Raw genomic sequence first — 20,960 nt, 5'->3', positions numbered from 1 at the left:
ATAGATAGATAGATAGATAGATAGATAGATAGATAGATAGATAGATAGATAGATAGATATGAATATGAGAGGAATTTTAAACACTAGAAATGTAAATAAAACTTGATGATTCGTTCAAAAATCAAAGTATTTGTGGTAAAAAGTTTATACTCTAAGAGACGGAGGTCCAAACAATCTGCCACATGGACACAAATCATCAAGTTGTAAATGGTTGAGGGCCACACAAAAATATGATTTCTGAAACTCATTTTTCAGGGGAAAAGGATTTGTAAATCCAAAATATCAAAAGGATTTTGTAGGCTTGCTTCATTAAATGATAATAAAAAAAGAAGAAATCATTTAGTTTTCTGCAGGGGTTCGGCTGATTTTTATCATCTAGTTTATTCTGAAAGACAAGCAAAGTCTTTCCTTTAAAATGTTTGTCATATTAAACCAGGTTTAAGAAATGAATCGAGTGCAGATTTGGGTCCACCCAGGTCTGCTTCTGAGTAAAACCTGATGGGCATTTCCTCATCCTATTTACTATGAAATTAAACAGAAAGCAAGTTTTGATTTTTAACAGACATACATTTGTGTTGTCACTAATATTTTAATGACATGAAAAGTTTCCAACCTCATCTGTGCTGTGCTGCTGGATGAGGTACCATATGTACCATTCTTGAGTTGCTTCCAGGGGCCTCAGTGGGTCTTTGGAGACCCTCGCTCTAAGAGGGAAACCAGTTAAATTACAAAGCGAGACTTACCAGAAACTGATCTATATTCAGAACCGTCTCAAACGTGTTGATACGCTCTCTCATCTTTCCTGTCGTTTTTCCTCTAAGCTGCTCCTGCTGCTCGGTCTCCAGCGTCTCTCCAACTTGCAGCAAGCAGCCTGGGTATCTGTGTCTTACATCTGTCCTTTGCTGTCTTTGACCATGTGGAGGACACACACCAAATCTGCCTCTGCACTGTAACCACAGTGAATGACGGGTATGGTGAGAGCTGCACACACACACTGAATGGGGAGGCAGCAGAGGTTAATACGTCCACTTGAGGGTTGACAATAAAGTGTCAGCAGCTCTTAATTCAGAGGGGAAGTCTCTGAGTCAGGCGGCCGGTCCAGCGGCGTCCTGCAGCGAGATTATAAATGTTACCAGGACCTGAGCTGCAGCAGGTATGAAGATAATACCTGCTGACTGAGAGGAGGCCACAGTCGTGTCCAGTCTGCACGGGGCTGGCTGCATTTTACTGTAAGCACCTTCAGCATTAATGAAATGCTTCCCTAAAGCTTGATTTATCTCCGCTGTGATAAACATCCGATCTTTATTTTGTTTCCCTAAAACTCCTCTGGCATTGATTTCTGTTTTATCAGACTGAAAACATGCAAAATGACAGAATATTGAGCTTCTCGAAAAAATGTGGCGTTACAAACTTGCTGTTTGGTCAAGCGTTTTCTTTTATTTTTTTAGATAAAACTTTTCTCATATGGTAACATAACTAAATGTGTTTATTTGAGGGATTTTTGTAAAGCAAAAGAAACTGGAGTTTATAGAGCAAAATGAAAGCAGTTCCTCTTCCACTTATACAGCCTTATTGACCAGGACGTAATGAAGTTATGTAATCATTACCAGGCTTATAATTATTTAAATGTAACTGAGTATCTTCCACAGCTAAAAGCTCGGTAAGCCACCTTTATGCATGTCAATGAAATCATTGCTATGATGAGTTTGCGCTGACGTTCTGGGTTTGGCTTTAATCAAACATCCAGAAATCTTGTTTATACAAATGCAACTTTGAGAGAAGATGCTTTATGCTTCTGCTTACTCTTCCTTCGGCTGTTTTGTCATAAACTTTGCAGTAGAATATGAGGATGTCTTCTGGTTTGACGGTTTTTCTGAGCATTAAGTGGTCAGACCTTGGAGTGAAGTTGCTCACATGTCCACCATTACTGAGACTGGAAAGTTGTATTCTCTTGTCTTTATCAGCAAAATGGAAAAATTCCTGCTTTTGTTGAGGTAAATCACAATTGCTGATGATCAGATAAATAAGTGCTTTGTATCAACAACATCTGGATCCTCCACGAAGGCATGTTGTCAAGGTAGATTTTACGTTATGGTTTCAATTGTTTTGCGTTATGGTCACAAAAACTGGAATTTATGTAACTGAGGTTCAATCTATGTGACTTTATTGAGGTACGAGGATTGAAATTTTATTCAAGTCTTACTTTGAGGGAACTGCTAGTATTTTTTGCAATACCAAAACTGTCACCTGCCAGCAACGTCTGTCTGAATGAAAACATTTTTCTCCAGCGGACTCTAAATACACTCTGTGCAAGGCTCTGTGAGTCAGTTAAGTGAGGGTTCACAGGGCAAAGTGGGAGCCAAACCTTGGAGCACACTGGTACTGGCTGCTTTTTATCCAGCAAATACTGGTGGGCTCCAATTACTCTATAAAAGACCTGAAACAAAAACACTTAGTGTTTCTAAGGACTCCGGCTTGACCCAGCTCACTTCACCTCGGTTTATACTGTCTATTGAGCAGAATCTCTTCCAAAAGTCTCTTGATCTCCACAAGCATGAAATAGTGAATAACAAGTTTGTTATTCCCAAAAAAACAAAAAAAAAAAACAAAAAAACAACCTCTGATTGTAACTTCTAACACTTACAAAAAACTGAGCCACAAGTTTCTTTAAGCTTGCCTGATGACAGGTTGCTTTGACCTTGATAACTCAGCTCAAAAGTAAGGACATTTATATTTGGTCAATTATTTCTTTGCCGTACCAATTTTTCTTTGGCAATAAATCCTGTTACGTTGCAAAGTCTGCTTATTTCCTCTTTTTGGGGGACACATTTGCCACATTTGCAAAGGAAATGCATGTGTAGGTTCAGCAGCTGAGTTGCGAGAGGTTTATCTGACGGTGGAGAACATAGATTATTAGCCTTAGGCATGCTGTTCCTGTCAGAGTGAACCGCACAGCCACACTGACCGACTCGCAACAAAAGCTTTTTGAAGAAAACGCAGTGTGACCAAAGGTAGAGGTGCCAGGCTGCTTGTACGATTCTCACACTCATTGCTAAGACCAAATGTTTTATAGCGGTTTTCTAATCAAATTAACCAATCAAATCACTTTACACCAGAGCCACATTCACCCAGTCACACCTACAAACATGCTCACATTCATACCAATTGATTGTGGTTGGTAGGCAACTTGGGACACATTGAGAGATCTAAGCTCACAACTTTTGGATTGCAAGATAAATGCGCTACCTGCAGTCTGTCAGCAATAGAAAGAACTCCTGAATCAGGACTGCGATACAGGATACGTAGATCTGTAGGCAAGTTAAGAGGGTTAACTTTCAGATCACAACTCATCAGACAACTACTCTTCCCAATAAGTCACAGCCACCCCCACTAGCAAATCGGCAAATAGCCCATATGTTATGTATATGCCAACTTTACTTATAAAGCACAATTAAAGACAATCGCTGTACAAGAAAAACAACAAACAAAAGATTTATAAAAAATCTGGAAGAAAAATGAGAAATCACATTAAAACGGTGCAACATTACCAAACCAATATGTTTTTTTGTTTTTTTTTTACTTGTTTGTTAAAGCTATGTCATTACAATCTGTTATGAAACAGATAATCTGTGAAAAGATCGAGCTCCTCCACCATCCAAGTATCAACCAATCGGAGTCAGGAGGAAGGTCTTAGCGCTGTCAATCATTCTTGTGAACGTGCCGCTAAGTGTGCTAATGGTGGAGAAACAATTTATGTTACAGGAAAACTGTTTATCAGTGGCCATGCTAACTATTCTGCTAACAGGGAGAAGGTGTTTCATAGCCAAGGCGAGGGAGCGGCACACACACGGTGACATTTTAAATACTTTTTATAAGTTACATACTGCATCTTTAAATCTGTCTTTAGTTTTGCTTTAAAGTTGCAGACTGTTCTTAAGCATCTTCATTAGTGATCAATCTTTAATGAAAGACCTTCAGGAAGAAAAAAGCAGATGATCTAAGAAATCCACAAATAGACTGTGGACCAAGAAGCTCTGAAATACATATTCTGGGGCCAAGCCATATTTAGTACCTTATAAACAAGAGACAACGCCAAACAATAGTTATCAGCATGAAAAGATGTTCAGCATAGGCAGAAAAGTTTTAGTCAATTGGTAAAGTGAACTGAAATTAATAATGAAACTAATTTATTCAAATTACTTCATTCAAATTGGATTTGAATTTAAATCTTTATTGAAATTATTGACCTAAATCGGATGCGATTGTTTGAATTTTGTCGAGATGAAAATTATTTTGAATTATTATCATTACATAAACAAACTGAGGGCAAAACATTCAGATTGGAGCATGTCTTATTTAAATAGTTCAGGAAAAGATAACATGTAGAATACATCCTGAGTGCAACTTTAGTGCTTGTTTCACCTTCTCATCTTATCCCCAATATGAACACTTTTAAAATATGTTACAGATGCATTTATTCAACTTTGATGTTTGAATTAAAAAGTGAATTTTATGGAGCATTTTTTTTTTTTTTTCTCTAATCAGTAACTTAAAGGTTTAACTTTATTTGACGCCACATTAGCTGCTCGGTCTGATTTGTTTTCTCTACCACACTTTCGTTTTATTCCACCCTTAAGCCTCAGTAGCATCATAAATCAACCTGCAGGCTCAGTGTACAGGAAGCATTTCGCTTGTTTTTCCACCCACCACACTTCTCTACAGGTTTCCCTCATTTGAAACCTGATTTTTGAAATGCCACAAATGCTCTCCGTCCAAACCGCCTCACCTGCGTCTGAACTCTCCCAGCAACCTTTCACCTTTCTGCCCTTCTGCTCCCCCCGGTCAAACTTTCCCTCTCACCACCCTGTGTCTTCATCCATCCATCCAGCCCCACCCCCGAGCTGAAACCTTACTCGCTGATAATTTTAGCAGGCGTGTGACCCAATGTTCACTGACACACTTCTGTTTCACTCTCTCTAACGGTTTGTCGTGGGGTTTTTTTTTTTTTTCTCCCACCCGTCTCTCCCAGGAGGCTTTTCCTCCGGACAGGTGGTGCGTTTTAACCTTTGCACCAAACAATGGCAGGTTATTGACACTATTTCATAATGTGGTGTCTGATCTCGAAGCTATTGATGTAACGATGTCATTATAGCATCATAACCATGTCTGTAATTGAAAAAAACATCCAGTGACAGCCACATCGTGTGAAGTTTAATGGCTTAATCGTCCACATCCCAGTCGTTCCAGCGTGCGAGACATTTGGCAGGTGAGCGATATCCCCCCTCATTTGGTGGCCCGTATTACTTGAGACTTACGAGATCTGTTTCACTGATCTGCTCCTCATACAGCCTCGTTTTAGACCGAGCAATTCACATAAACCGTAACACGCAACCAGCTGTATCAAGTCGGGCTCAGAAATACAGTTCATGTGCGTCTGGAGAGCACCAATAAGCAGCACTGTGTTCTCGCCACCCTGCTCGAGCGTATCTGTCAGCGTCCTGAGGGTCCACAGAGGGAGCTTCCTCTTTGTTAAGGTCAGGGGTCGACCACAGCGGTGTCTCCTGGTGGAAGTTAATGCAGCAGTCCCAACCCGGCAAGCTTTAATTTGCAGATTTACAGGTCAGAGGACATCCAAACAGACTAAAAACTCAACATTTTTTATGTTTGAGTTGAAATTCCTCGACTACAAATGATTTACTTTCCATTCTCTAAATATTCCCTAACAAAAAATAAAAAATGCGACAATTGCAATGAAAGAAAGTGTTAGTGGCTCTCCGATTTAGAATTGCACACCTTCACTGGATGCTGCTCTGCCAATTTATTGATTACAGCTCATTTTAAATTTTGTTGAGGGAAATACATTCCTACTTCCATAAACGACTTAATTTTAGCTTTGAATTTAGCATTTTAGCAGATGCTTTAGAAAACGTTTATTATTTCTGCAGCAGAAGCTCCGCACACATACAAAATCTGAACTCTAAATATTCCTTCAACAAATATTAAAAGGGTTAGCCACCACTTAAACGCATGGTCCTCCATTTTTATAAAATAAATGTGTCTCATCTATCCCAGTAGTTCAACCTCAAAATGTTATGTTAGAATAACTCCAGAGGGTGAATGTTCACAGCATTTAAACCTCTTTTTTGTCACGATTCAACTGCAGCTGCAAAATTTTTTGATTCAGATTCAAATTTATGTGATTGGAAAAAAAAACAAAAAACACAAGAACCAAAGAATTGAGAAGTAGGAGGAAAATGATACAGAATACTCAACATTTTCTCATATAAAAATCTTAAAAACTCATTTTGTTTTCAGACCCTCTGTTTTTTATCAGTATTTTGAAGAAGCCCATATTCTCTGCAAGAACAGCAGGAAGTCTTCAAGTGTTTGTCTCTACCAGATTTGTACATCTATAGCACATGCGCCAAATCCGAGGCCAGTGGGCCAAATCCGGCCCACTGTAGCTTTTAATGTGGCCTTGTAGATTCTAGACTAAAATCTTAGTGCTTAAATATTATGCCATCAATCAAATCAATGCAGTTTTTAATCTGTTTATTGGCAAACTATATCAATCAGTCCTTCTGGTGTCTTGAGAATTATTGTGGAAATTCACACAAAATCAACAAATTTCTGCACTTTTTTGCCCGAATAATTTGGAGTTTATTGCAGATTTTTCTCAAAAATTGTCAAAAACTTTCCTACTTCTTACATCAGCTCTAATTGATGTTTGGTTATAGTCCATGACCTGTTACAGCGAGTAATAAAAAGTCGCAGTTACCGTCATAAATAAGTGCAAATATCGAAAATATTTCCAAATTAGTACCGCAAACACTATTTGGTGCAAAAAAAGAATCACAAAATCCTGGAGGGACTGAAAAGATGTTCAATGATATTAAGAATTAATTGATATATTAACAGTTTGTGAACAGGTTTCATCAATACATTCAGCACAACCGGCCCTTTAAGAGCATTCAGGATCTTAATTTGGCCCAAAACGAAAATGAGTTTGACCCGCCGACCTAGAGACTGGAAATTTGTTAGTTCCTCTTTTCCTTCCTTTACATTTATTCACCACTTTATGCTGGTGTGTCACATAAAGTCCCAATGAAACCCTTTTAGACCAAATCTCAGTATGAATACTGCATTTAGCAGATGAAACGCACTTTTTTTTTTAAAACAGTTTATCTTATTCTCTTTCTCTGAGCTGCAAAAACAAATCTGCACGTCGACCCGAAAACACACAGCACCGCATTCTGCTCCAGATCAATAAATGAGTCATATTATGACAACCCATTAACAGCTCCACACATCAAACCCTCCGAGGCTTTTAATTCCTTCCGGTCGCCACAGCAGAGTTTGCACCTGAGAAAGAGAGGAGTGTCACATCGCTGAAACGTCCGGCTTGTAAACAGCGTGACAAATTGAGATTTCTTATTTATATCTGACTTGCGGGTCTTGGAGGGGTTCATGGAGACGGGTCGGGGGGTTAGAGACTCTCTTCGGGCGACAGGCCAGGAAAATAAGAAGAACCGTGTCTCTGCTTACTTTGTCATTTACAAATTTGTTCACTCTCCACCCAGCTGCTCCGGGGCCGTGACTGCTCATTATCTTGTCTTATAATTCACAATCAAAGCTGCAGGAAGGGACAGTTTGAAGCTGTGAGTCCATTACGTCTGCAGCAGCAACACGCTGGATGAAAATAAGAAAGTCTGCAGTGCCCTCACAGAATAACCCCGGATGAGCGTTTTAACAGATGACATCGTGACATGGCCACATCTCAGCATGTATAGCTAACCTGTCTGCTCAGGTTTCCTGTATATAGTATTTATAACCACCAATACTTAAAAGGCTGCAGGATGAGTGGGAGTACAGGTGCAACAGAGAAATCATTTTTTTCCAGGATATAAACAGGGAAAGGTAAGAGTTCAAGTAGTGACTCAACGTGTAAAAAAAAATAAAATAAAATAAATAATGGTAATATAACTCCTGTTTATTGTTGAGATGACTTTCCATTTACTGCTTTCACTCTGGCGTTGTGGGCGTTATAAAACTGCGGGTCTGTTAATGTGTTTGATACCAAGTCCTGCTTAGAAAAGAAGCACAAAGACAGCAGATGGGGAATACTGATTGGACAAGAGGCCATGAAAAGTAGCTATTGTGATCAAAACACGGAGGACAATTGAAAGAAATTGAGCAAAAGCAACAAACTTCACACGAAAGTAACCAGAAAAGGAAAGACTGGCGAGTCGAGCTGTAGAGAAAGCGGGTGCAGAGGCGGACCATGAGGATGTGGGGATGAGAGAGAGGAGGTAAAGGTAGAAACACCTACCAGGGTCTGCTGGTATCTCAGAGCCTTCCTTTGCGACGCATCTGCAGCCATTGACGCGCTGTCACTGATCCAAAAATAACCCCGCTGGACACCCCAGCATTTCCAACGACGTTGGCAAACACCATGCACCGCGCAGTCTTATATGTACACTCTTCACACCAGGTCAAATAAACACACAAACATCTTGTGCTTCTCGGTCTCCTGGCTGAGGAGAGCAAAACTCTGAGCAGATGAGACGACTGGTGAAGGCGCTCCTCTCCTGATGGTCCACAGGCTGTGAGCGGCCCGGCTCCACTTCAGGACTGACGGACAGAAATGAGACGGACAGACAAAGCAGAGCAAAGCCATCTGATGAGGCAGAGAGGGACACAGCGCTTTCCTTTATTAGAACTGCAGACACCTAATAACACACACACACACACAAACAGAACTTGTTGCTCCTGCAGCACCCTCCCTACCAGCCAACCATTAGATGTGTGTGTGTGTGTGTATGTTTGGATGGCCTGTTCTTGTTTGGACACCGGCGGTGGAGGGGGGTGGTAGCTAGAAGGGCACCCCTCACAGGGCTGCCCCTGCAACGTGAGCGAGAAGGTGCACATGACACCCCCTATGACAGCTCACACCTTAGCAGCCAATGCAGCGAGGCATTCCCCCCTTACCCTCACATGCTGGGGCAGCGCCCTCATCCTTAAATGTACCCTCACACAGCAAACACTCAACCTGAAGAACCCCGCCTGCAAAGCCCTCTGCATGTTCCTGAACCCTGCAGCTGGCGCAGGTAACCCAGCGCAGGAGAGTTAAGTCAATCTGTGCTGTAGAAGACGGAAAACTCAGAGGCCTCGTTTCCTGAGAGACGACATCCCAAACAGACAAACACATCCTGATCGATCTCTAAACTTTGGAATGGAGCCGGAGATGGACAAACCGACTGGGGGCGCTGCTTCGGTCTATTATCGGTCACACAGGGCGGTTGTGGCTACCATCGAGTAGCTTGCCACCATCAGCGTGCGAGTGTGTGCGTGAATGACTGACCGTAGTGTGAAGCGAATTTGGGGTTCTCTGAACTTAATAAAGTACAAGTACAAGCCATTTACCATTTTGTGGTGAAGAAAGAGTCGAGCCAAAAAGCAAAACTCTCCATTTACCGGTCCGTCTTCGTTTTCACCTACGGTCGTGACACGTGGATGATGACCGAAAGAACGAGATCCCACATAAAAGCGCCAGAAATGAGCTCCCTCAGGAGGGCGGTTAGATGGGCTGAGTGGGAGAACCACTGCTTATCAGATGAGGTGGTCCAAGCATTCGATCAGGATGCCCTCTGAGAGCCTCGCTTTGGAGGTTTTCAAAGCATAACCCAGTGGGAGAAGAAGATCCAGAACCTGGTGGAGGGACTGGGTTTGCTCTGGTCTGGGAACCCTTAAGGTCCTCCAGAATGAGCTGGACGATGTCACTGGGTAGAGATGTTTGGGTTTTCATCCGGGACTTGTCGCTCCCATGACCCAGTCGTGGATTAGTGGAAGCCAATGGCTGGATAAATAAACAAAAACGTCACAACATGAGCAGTTATCAAATATCTCACTATGGTCGTATTATACATTAATAATTAATTATTAAATATTTTTTCTTTTGTAACATTTTAATCTCCATCTCCGCATCTGAAGTGAAAAGAAACAGTTTGTTCCTGCAACTTTCACTGTCGTTTTATGCACATGGGATTCGCACTGCAATTCAACTAAAGGCAGCTGGGGGACTCTAACTTTTCAAGTTGGAATCTCAAATTTAGTAAGCCATCTATTTGATTTGATTTCAGTAGAAAACTCTGAGTTTCAAGTGCAACTTGAACGATATCTGGAAGCAACTACCGTACAAAGTAGACCAACAAAGACCTGAGATAAGACCTGGTAGATTCATCATTCTTGAGTTGTTCATTTGCTGCATGGCAAGTTTCCAGCTACCAGTTCAAGGAATCACTTTGTTGCTGCCAAAACACAATTTTATATCCACTAAACTCTGTTCTTTGGTATTTGTCATAGATTTAACTAAAAAAAAAAAAAAAACCCACACACACTCATTGTGAAGTTATCCAACACAACACTGGTTCATCCTTTGAATTCAGTTTTTTAAATATATCAAAATGATTCATCCGTCAGAGGTGAATGGGCTTATAAATTACAAAATTCCTCTAAAAAATGAGGTCAGGTACTTGACTGAAAATGGGTTTGTAAATAAAAAAGGGCACTTTGAAAACATATTGAGACACTATAAAAAAAGTTGGAGGGTTGCTCCTCTCGGGCTAATGAGACAGGCGGCCATTATAAAAGCCACAAAGACGCACACAGATCCCTCCTAACTCTGGCCCGCTTTGTGGTCCACACGCAGGCACATAACATCTTAATCTCACAGCTACATCAGAGGCCAGCAGGAAATGTGTTACTCTGACTATGTGTGTGTGTGTGTGTGTCAGGGGGAGAATGACTGTGGACAGCTGGCTGGGCCTGTATCTGATACACCAAGAACATTATCAGCGGGTGTCGGCGGGCAAAGCGAGAGGTTCCTACATCCCAGTTTGCAGCATGGAGAGACCTGAGCGCAGCGAAATAGTGCGCAGCCAGTTATACTATACTGGAGAACGGAGAGGACAGGCTGTACACAGGCAACAACACGCACAAACACGGCAACAAGGGGGATCGGATACGGCGGAGCACGCACAGGAGCAGCCGGGCTGCATGGTGGAAACTACATTCTCCAGTCAAACTGCCGCATTTTTACAAAGAAAAAACAAAACAAACTTTTAAAATGAAAGCTTTTTTTTATTGTAATGAACATTTGGCAGTCATTGGTCGTGAAGACATCTCCTCAGCCCCTTCCCCCTCTTTAACACAGTGTGGTACAATAAAGTCTGACCTTCAAAACTTTTCACACCAGCTTCTCTCTTTATGTTATATCTCCACTATATCAGTATAAAAAGGAATATCTCTGCTCCACGGCAGAGTAATCTTTAGGAGCAAGGTCATGTCCAGATAGTTACATAGTTTTCCCACAAAACAACACTGACGCAACTGAACATACTTCACCTCATCGAGGCCTCTCTGGGGGGCTTTTAATTGTCGCACAGGCTTTGGAGATATTCCTCTGTGTGGAGGGCGACTACTAGAAAATCTCCACTGTGGTCATGAGTTCACCAAACAGAAAATCCTCACATGGCACAGGCTGCTGGAAGGAAGCTGCTTCGTGTTTATGGAAGACATCGTTTATCCTGACTGCATCAGTTGTAGTAATTTCACAAAATAAACACTACAGTGCTTTGCAAAAGTATCAATACCCCTTAAACCCTTAAATCTTTTTGCATTTTGTCACATTGTCACGACAAACATCAGTTCATTTCACCTGGGTTTTGTGCAAAGCTGTGCTTGTTTGCAAAGTGGGAGATATCATTTCCAAACTTACAAAAGAAACACATCAGGCAGGCCACTGATTAATTTGTGGAGAAGTTTGAAGCAGGGTTAGCTTATAAAACAGTAAGGAAAATAAAAATAGGTTTGGCTAAGCGTAGACATCATCGTTATGGTGGTGGGAGTATCATGCTGTGGGAATGTTGCTCCTCTGCAGGGACAGAGAAGCTGAAGCTAAACACAGAGCAGAAAAACAAAACGAGACAGTCGTGGAAGTTCACCTTAAGCCCTGAACACAACTCCAGAGCTACATTAAAACAATTTAAACTAAAGCATATTTAGGTGACAAGGTTCATACCTGAATCTGATTAAGTGTTTGCGACAGGACGTGAAGGTTTACGAACGCTCTCAGGCGTTTATTTGTAAAACATTTTCTTTCCACTTCCCAATTTTGTTCTACTTTGTGTTGTTTCTTCATTCCAAATCCCAATAAAATACACTGATATCCATGGTTACGATGCGAGAAAATGTGAAAAACATTTAAGGGTATGAATAATTTTGCAAGGTACTATTAAAAAAAGCTCAGGAATCATACTGTAGATGAATAAATAAGAGAGTAGCACCAAAATCCAGCCCATCACCATGTAGTAGGCAGGAGAAGTTTAAAGATTATAACTGAATAAAGACATAAAATAAACATGTATAAAGCTGCATTCTTCCAACTCAGCATTTAAAGCTAAACGAAAAGAATAAATGACCGAAAGACATCCTTCTGAAGATGCCCTGAGTGGATAAAAACATAACCTCTCTAACCTGTTTCTTTTTAAACCTCTTTTGATTTACATCCGTCTGTAAAACCACAGGGTGAGAATATTATTGATCTAAAAGAGGCGATGAAATGATTCGTCTCTGTGGTGCTGCCCTCTGCCTGTCGCCACACTAAAAACAAGTTGTCTTCACAACTCATAACAAACGCGTACAAATAAAAAGCGTGGGTTTAAAAATCCATATAAAAGCAATTCCATACAAAACGAAGCCACAAAAATATATCTGTGTACAAAATACAGGTTTTAAAAAGAGCCTTGAGGAACTTCGGAGCTGCTGTGCAGCTCGACTGAAAAGGATTTACAATTAAACTGGCATAAACACAAATATTTTGCTTCTTATTTCAGAGTCGAAGTGGAACAACATAAGGGAGGTGTGGATGTGAAGTTGCAACGGGGGGAATGCGAGGTAATAACCGGCAGTTCTGTTGAGCTTTTACAGAAAGGCTTCAACACAAGGAATGATCTGTGTGTGGTTTGTTTAAAGTGCGTTTCTGCATATCAATACTGGGGCTGGTACTTGGGGAAAAGGTAGAGGTCTTTGCAGAGTGAGCTGGTGAACTCGGACATCTCTTTGCAGCGATGGTGGGCGGTGCCTGGGGCGTAACCTTCCCTCTCCTTGATACGTGCATTTACCTGGACAGAGGAATAAAACCGGCTTCATGAGCTTTTTATGAGGAAGCAACAGTATGAGTTTATTCTTTTAAAAAAAAAAGCATCTTTCACCTGCACCAGCATGTCTGAAAGGTGTGTGTCTCTGGCATGAAGGCGGAGTGCTGTGTTCAGTTCCTGGATAAACCAGGACCCTCGCTTGGTGTTTCGCATTGCTGCTGTGCCTTCAGTAGAAAGACATCGAACAACAGAGGCTTGATACACAAATAAAAGTCACGAGAATGAATATTGTGGAAAATGTGCTTTTAACTAAAATCAGCAGCAGCAGAAGTTAAAGCCAAATCCAAAGATATATACATCTTTTTTCTCACTGTGTGGACTTAAATCAGGCAGAAAGAGACGAGTTCTGAGTCCGAGAGATTAACGTGTTTAATTTTGAAATGTGCAAACTGAACCCAGAATAAAAGCCATAGACCTAATGAAGAGGTTTCCTGAAGCTGGGAAACCTCTTCATTAGATAATAACATTTCACTCTGTTATTATCCAGATTGAAATGTGTTCTGCACTGACATGGGCTGAAAAGGAAGCCATTACTCCAAAAGAAACATAGGAAAATCAAATTGCAGTTTTCAAATCCACACAGGGACAGTGATCTTCAATTTTGGAGACATGACACGAGGTCTGATGAAACTAGAGAGGACTTGTTTGACCATAATGACCACAGACTGGAAAACAGGGACAGTTGTACCATCCTAACTGTGAAGCATGCAGGTAGCAGTTTCATATTGTGGGGTTATTTTGCTGCAGGAGGAACTGATCCACTTCCAAAAGTACATGGAATCAAGAGGAAACAACATTATGTGGACATATTGAAGCAACATCTGAAAACATCAGCCAGGAAGACAAAGCTCAGGTGAAGATTTGTCTTCAGGACGGACAATAACAAAATGACCTTCTTGAAAATGACCAAAGTGGCTTAAGGATAATAACATCATTGTTTTGCCCATCACAAAGCCCTGACCTCAGTCTGATGGGGAAGTTGTGGTCAGATCTGAAAATGTGTGAGGCTACAAATCTGTTCCCAGTTCCACCAGTTCTGCCAGGAGAACAAAACGCCAGTAAACTACTGTTAGGAGCTTGTGGGAAGAAACCCAAAGCGTTTGATCCAAGTCATTCAGTTCAGAGGCGACGCTACCAAACACAGAAGAAATGCATGTTATTGTTAAGATATTTCTGACATATTCTCTCCCTCATAATTCTGGCATTTAGAATTTGATGTACCTTAATCTGTTATTAAAAAGGTAACTTTACACCCGTTTAGGATTTCATTCTGGAAAAAAAAAAAAAAAAAACACTCAAAGACTGAAAAGGCAAACCAAAGACGAAATTCAGTCACATAAAATTCCAATAAATAACAGTGAAGTTTGTGGTTGTAATGTGACAAAATGTGGAGAGAATTAAGGGATATTTTTCAAGGTACTGTGAATGTTGTAGTAATGTAATGCAGTAAAAACAATTGAATTAATATATGTAGTATCATATAGTTCTGTCCAGTTAAGGTCCAATGGTTTTAAGGCTTTTAGATTTTGAGGTTTTAATATTGACACAAACGTTCAATACCTAATGTATAAAACGACAGAAACAGAACTCTGCTGCCCTACTTTCACAAATTAGGACGTCACTTTTTATTTTCCATGAATAAATAAATATAAATGTAAGACAAACAAGATAAACTTACAAATTCTCTGACCTTTGAGAGACGCAAAGCCACAGATCATGTCTGAGCGCTGAGGCAGTTTAATCCTGGGCCTCCCCACGTCCCGCCTCTGTCTGGGGTCTGCGTCCCCCTCTGCCTCCCTCCCTGCGTCCCGCTGCTCGCAGCTCGGTGAAGACGTCCTCCCCGGCCCGTCCAGCTGCTCGACTCCACAGTCCATCTCGTCTAAAACAGAACAGGCTCCAGTTAGTTGCTTTTAGCATTGTGCGGGCTATAAAACTGAGGCACTTTAGAGGAGACGATGTTTCCGTTATCAGACTTGTCTCGATCTGTCTGCTACGTCTTCACAGACAGAACTCCAGCTACATGTTGCATAAGGCTGACTGAACAGGTTCTCCATTGTTAAGATAAAATGAAGGCAGCAGCCCTCGGCTGGAACAGGGATGTAACATGACGTCATGTCCATGGCTGACACTAGAAACCACCTGTCTAGTGAGGTGTAAAATCTCCATTATTCATGTTTCACGTCCTCCATGATCATATCGAGCCTTTTCAAGTTCAGCCCGGCAGACAGGGAGGTCTTTTCCATTTTACCTGCACTTCAGGGATGAAGAAATCTGTCAAAACACTACTTCCTTCAAACAACGTATCACTTCTGATCTAAACACCTTACTAAAACAACCAGCTTCCTTGGTGTTTGCAGCGCTTTGAAGGGCTCTGTGATCACCACTGGGCCCTTGATGAAAAGGGAGTATTTTCTATTGATTTTCCATCAAGCAAGCCTACTGCTAATCTCACATTGCAGAGTCATGTCAATTGGTAATCGCTTTTCTAGGAGAAACGGTTTCCAGATTTCAAAACAGCAGCTGAAATGGGCCCGGTAGAGTTCCACTGCTGCAAAGGAGCAGAAATGTTAACTTCTCTAGAAGAAATAAGACGTCCTCTAATCCAAGATACGACAGCAGTTACAGGGAAACTTCCTCAATAAGTTTACTGAAGAACTATCATTCACTCTAAATCCACGTGGAGAAACATTGGATTTAAGATTAGACTGGAGTTAAATTGTTTCCACTTTCATTGCATCTATTGTCCTTTTTGGGGTTGACAGAGATTGAGGCATCCAGTCAATTCATCGGTCCAAATTAGTGATGTAATTTAATGTGTCACATTATATGTATCACAATATTTAAAAATCCATTTTCAGTACAATACATTTTTGAAAAAAATAAATAAAAAAATCAGCTGCTGTTGTAATTTGATTATTTTAAGCCTGAATGGCCCTTCATATAAGAGATCTGATCAATTTCCAATCAGTAATAAAGTAAGAATCTATCTTATCCAGGAAATATTGGATAAGATCAATCTGAGCAACTTGCTTCTCTTTCGGTAAGAAGTCTGCAACTGGTGTAATAATTAAAATGTAAAATTTTCTTTGTTTCTTAAGCAGCAAAATGCAGTTTGTTTTTACAGCAGCTGTTGTCAGTGTGGCATCATCTCCTACTATAAATGAATAATAAAAGATAGTAAATAAAAATGTTTTAACCCCTATTCTGATATCTTCTATTATTACAGACAAAAATCCTAATGACAAATCTAAGCTTTACAGAAAACTGGAGATCAGAAACTGCAACAAATCTGTGATGCTTGTATTTTAGTTCCACTATATAATGCAGTAGAAACCCGCAAAATAAATGTTGCACTTATTTAGTTCACAATTAAACCAAATAGGGTTTTGTGGCACATTTTGACACAATCTACATCTGGAGCTTTGCAGCAGAAAGGTGGCTGATAAAACACCAAATGCACTGATTATTTCATCAGCCAGAAAGGAGAAAGTAGATCATATCTGGACATGTGGAGGAAGAGACTGTTATTTGACTAATGTCTTTCTAACCATAAGCTGCTCTAAATTATGTCAAAATGTCCAAGAAATGACAAACTAAATCTCAACGTACTACATGCACTATTGTTATTTACCTCCTCTGCAGGCTTGAATGAAAAACATCTTTGGCTTGTTTTGAAGCAGAGGACAGTGTGCGTTGTCAAAGGCCTCAAACACCCAGTCCAGCTGAACACAAGCAAGTTAAAAAGATTAAATTAAAACACACAATTGTATCATCTTAAATTCATTTTTTAAACAGATTTACCTGGATAAGTTGTCCATCTGTGCCATAAATTGCTCCTTCCACTCCGTGGGAGAGCAGAGACACCACACAGCTGTCCACTGTCCGGTGTTCGGGCCGCCTGCAGAAGTTCTCAATGCACGTCCTCATGCCCTGCTCAAATTTAAGAGACAACTAGTTGAAACACTCATGTAAATAAAAAGTAAGTCCTTTCTAGTGCTTTTAGAAACGGCTTCTCAGAACGCATTAAAATACTAAACCGTATGTTTGCTTTGTCAAGCGTGTTCTTTCCACCAGATGGAAAACAGTTAAACTAGGGTAAGCAAACAAATGTTGCTCTAAATGATCTTCCCTGCACCAGTTGCTTAAAAAGGTCCTTAACAAGCTCAATAAGCAGATTCAGGAAACCTATTTGATGTCAAAGCTCCTCAGATTTACTTTTCCTGTCCAAGTTCATCATGTGAAAAGATGACTTCTCATCTGCTAAATCAGGAGTGATTCGGAGTTGCACCTGAGCAGTGAGGTCTCTGTGGACACTGACGTGGTAGTCCAGCTCCGTGAAAACCTTCCTGAGGACTTCGTCGTCCACTTCACCTCCTTTTCTTGGGTCAAGACCAGGAGCAGAGCAGGAGTCAAAGGTCACGTTACTGATGACCAGGGCAAAGCCTCGTGGCGAGGAGTTCATTCTGTAGGACTGAAGCAGGGAATGAAAATCTTTTAATGGGACAGAATAATACAACATATATGACAATTTAACATTCATTTCCAATACATTAGTGTTGCCCCACCTTCTTCAAATCAAACAAAATTTTTGTCAAATGTTTATGCAGCATTTTTTTTAATTTGTGTTACTATCATTTTAAAAGGTATTAATGAATGTTTCCAGAGGTCATCAAAGGTCAATCCATCCTTTAACCACAAACTCATTTACAACATGAAATGAAAGTGGTGTCAATCAATTCTGTGTAGCACTGTTTTTTGTTTGTGTCTTATTATTCTAGACATTTTAATAAAAATGTTTCCAGAGGTTATCAGCGGTTAATCAGATCCCAAACATTAGAATCAAACAAAATGGATACCAATTAATTTTGATATATGTACAAGCTGGTACATTTATTGTTTGTGCTGCTTTTGCTGGCAAGATATTAAGGATTTACACTGGTGAACCCTCCCTGCTTCACATAACCCAAGTCGAACCAAACTGGTGCTACATTTGTGATGGTTTGTGCTGCTAAAAAAAAAAAAAACACAAATCCAGTAAAGTTGACTGGAATCAGTTTCGTTTGATTTTTGTAAGGAGCTGGTTGACCTTTAATGACCTCTGGAAACGTATTGGCTGCACAAACAAAACATGTTGCAGCACAAACCAGAAATGACTTTCCCTTACTTGGAGGTCATAAACAAAACCATAAAATAGTGTTACTACTGTTGATCTGCTGAGCTGGACTGTTGGTAATGTACCTGCTTGCAGTGAGACAGATAAAAGTCAGGAGCGCACGGGAGAACAGGAGTGCTGATGGGACTGTCGGCATCGAGGCTGAACTCCATGGACTCTGCTGCAGACAATCAAAAACAAAAAGCTCTGTTCGTCACTGGTTTTTCTGCTCGTTCAAATCTCTCAAGCAGCTGCAAGTGTTTTTACAACTAAAATTATGCAGCATTGTTGTGAATGAGTCACTGTTAGGGTGGGGTGCCTTTAGGTAGAGGAGCCAGACTTTCACACCTCACGCATACAGAAAAATACTACAAGACTTAAACTTTAGGAAGTTGAAACGAGACTTATTTCAGCAAGTAGTTTCTAAATGCATTCCTGTTTAAATATTTAACATTTTCTTTTAACTAAAACAACAGATAAGGCCTTTTGTTAGGACACCACCTTCTTGTCTCCCTGGAAACAAACACTGACAACAACACTGGCTTCAGAATAACCTAATTTACTTTGAATGCAGACGGGACACGCTGCGATAAGTACTCACTGTGTGTCCTTGCTCTCTTTGCAGCGTATTCCTCCTGAGTTGGAAATGGGAGAGAAGTCCTCTGGAATGAAAAAGTTAAATTAAAGTTAAATGTCAGCATCTTAAATGGTGAATATATAATCCTACTCAAGCTCTCAGAGTCTCTACTGGAAGGTGTTTGACCAACTCTGCTGGACTATGTACATGAGAACTAATAGGTGGGATTTACAATTCCCAGATTTTCCTGATTATAATTTCTTCTTGCCTTTTTCCTTCCTTTGTCCCTGTTTTCCTCTCTGACTGGGCTGATCTCTCCGGACGACTCTGAGGATGCTCCGCATCTATCAGAGGGCCTGGCTGAGAGTGACGAGGTGCTGCTCACCTCACTGCTTTCCTCTTTGTCTAATAAAGATGACTGAAAAACACCACTTTACTAAAGCTTAGCATTCTTTGGGATTTCTATCAATTTTAAGCTGCTATGGGGAAAAAAACTTACAAAGGCTTGACTTTATAGGAAACACCAAAAGTCTGCAGTCATCATATTTATGGATTTCATGCCCCCTGCTCACCTCTCCGTTACTTCGCATCTTCTCCGGTCGTTGTGACTTTTCTTCTGGCACTTTCTCAGCCTGAATACACTGCAAGCATAAAACAACATAAATACTGTGCAGAGATGAATGCTCCAGCTGATGTACATTAAGGTTCCAGCTCACATCCACGTGTGTCTCTCTGCTGTTCCTCTCGGGGGATTGTGCTATCAAGTCATAGAGGTGCTGCTGCTCAGTCTCCTTCAGAGCCGAGCAGAAGCTCTGGAAGGCCTCAGGTCCCCGTTTTGGTAGGAGAAGTAACAAACGCCAGCTACGTTTCTGAGATGTTTGCTCTGCCTTGGATTAAAGAGGTGAGAAGGAGAGATTAGTGTTCACAAATTCTCTTCTTTAGCTCTCTGTTATTTGATCTGATTATATTTTTGCATGCAAGTGTGCGTCGTAGCATCGCAACCAACAATAATTGCAATCCAAACTTTATCCCTCATAGTTTGGGCGTCAAAATGTAATTACTTTAAAGCTGTGGTTCTGGCTTTTATCATGTGAATCAGAAATGACGTAAAGTATTTATTGCTTGCTTAGATACAATTATTAGAACCTGAGAATCGAATCAGATAAACATAATAGTTGTGTAGTTGTAGAATGGAAAGATAAAAAGCTGTGTTTTGCAGGATACTTGGTACTAACCACGCATCAATCTGGACCCCAAATGAGGCAGCAGTTCTAACAGACCAACACAAAGGCTCATAAAAAAAAAAAACCCTTCAAACTGTAACGCCGGCTGCTGTTTTTCCAACGTGCCAGCAGGCTGATTATTGACTGTTTAATGTGTTGCATAATATCTGTGCTCACACACCATGATGGTTTCTGCCATGTTCTCGGTAAGGATGCCATCAGCTTGCAGTGACTGGATGAGCAGCTCATCCACGACCAGCTGTTTGCACAGAACAGCAGAGTTTCTCCGGAGAGCCTTTTTGTCCCGCTCCAGCATGCCGCACTCCAACATTTTCCTGCAACACACCACACGAAGGGGGAGCAACCTTTGACTTTTTCAGTTCAGTTTTTCAGTTTTTGCTACTGCTGCCACATAACGCAAATTGTCTAGAGGTTCAAAAAAGATTAAAAAAAAGTTTTAAAAAATGTTCTAACATGTTTTAATCTTGTTTAATACTTCCATACATCAATTATTATGTAAAGAAATGGGGAAACTTACAAAACCAACTAAAAACCTATCAACATTCTTCAGAAGAAAGCTATGCAGGTTATAAATGCATCAGATTATTGGCATCCAACCAACAAAATTAAAATTTCATGACTTAGTAAAGATCAGAACTGCACTGACAAAGTACCTAGTTCATAATAAACCTCTAGGCTGGATAGAAGTGGTTTGCAATTAGGGCTGTAGTGATACAATAATCTCACGATACGATATGATACACGATATTCTGCTCACGATACGATATATA

The 20,960-nt window shown here is 40.6% G+C and overlaps 2 protein-coding genes and 1 long non-coding RNA gene across 4 annotated transcripts in view; all 3 read right to left on the bottom strand.

The window, feature by feature from the left end:
• clcn1b (chloride channel, voltage-sensitive 1b) overlaps window positions 1-8,785 on the bottom strand; it is a 39,212-nt gene extending 30,427 nt beyond the window's left edge. The window contains exon 1 of one of the 2 annotated variants that reach the window (XM_015040779.1): window positions 8,330-8,785. In XM_015040779.1, the coding sequence (XP_014896265.1) occupies window positions 8,330-8,380 (51 nt within the window). In that variant the 5' untranslated portion in view covers window positions 8,381-8,785. Of the gene's footprint in view, window positions 1-743; window positions 824-8,329 lie in introns of those variants that run through there. The other variant, XM_015040778.1, reaches the window with a different exon arrangement.
• On the bottom strand, window positions 6,890-8,317 carry LOC106952589 (uncharacterized). Its single transcript, XR_001426018.1, has 2 exons — window positions 7,447-8,317; window positions 6,890-7,362 (listed from the first exon to the last, which is right to left on the bottom strand). It is a non-coding gene; the product is annotated as an uncharacterized LOC106952589 (long non-coding RNA).
• A 2,333-nt stretch (window positions 8,786-11,118) lies between the features above and the next one.
• casp2 (caspase 2, apoptosis-related cysteine peptidase) overlaps window positions 11,119-20,960 on the bottom strand; it is a 14,706-nt gene continuing 4,864 nt past the window's right edge. Inside the window, exons 2-12 of the mRNA XM_015040781.1 lie at window positions 20,351-20,504; window positions 19,663-19,833; window positions 19,519-19,587; window positions 18,971-19,031; window positions 18,456-18,550; window positions 17,506-17,688; window positions 17,019-17,147; window positions 16,849-16,939; window positions 14,896-15,096; window positions 13,272-13,381; window positions 11,119-13,181 (exon numbers count right to left, since the gene is read on the bottom strand). Coding sequence (XP_014896267.1) covers window positions 13,047-13,181; window positions 13,272-13,381; window positions 14,896-15,096; window positions 16,849-16,939; window positions 17,019-17,147; window positions 17,506-17,688; window positions 18,456-18,550; window positions 18,971-19,031; window positions 19,519-19,587; window positions 19,663-19,833; window positions 20,351-20,500 — 1,395 coding nt within the window. The 5' untranslated portion in view covers window positions 20,501-20,504 and the 3' untranslated portion in view covers window positions 11,119-13,046. The remainder of the gene's footprint in view (window positions 13,182-13,271; window positions 13,382-14,895; window positions 15,097-16,848; window positions 16,940-17,018; window positions 17,148-17,505; window positions 17,689-18,455; window positions 18,551-18,970; window positions 19,032-19,518; window positions 19,588-19,662; window positions 19,834-20,350; window positions 20,505-20,960) is intronic.

The sequence above is a fragment of the Poecilia latipinna genome, unplaced genomic scaffold, assembly GCF_001443285.1.
Source record: "Poecilia latipinna isolate Pla-1442-1.1 unplaced genomic scaffold, P_latipinna-1.0 Scaffold526, whole genome shotgun sequence".
NCBI lineage: Eukaryota > Metazoa > Chordata > Actinopteri > Cyprinodontiformes > Poeciliidae > Poecilia > Poecilia latipinna.
The sequence above is the reverse complement of the archived record's forward strand: the minus strand, read 5'-3'. Positions and strand labels throughout refer to the sequence as shown.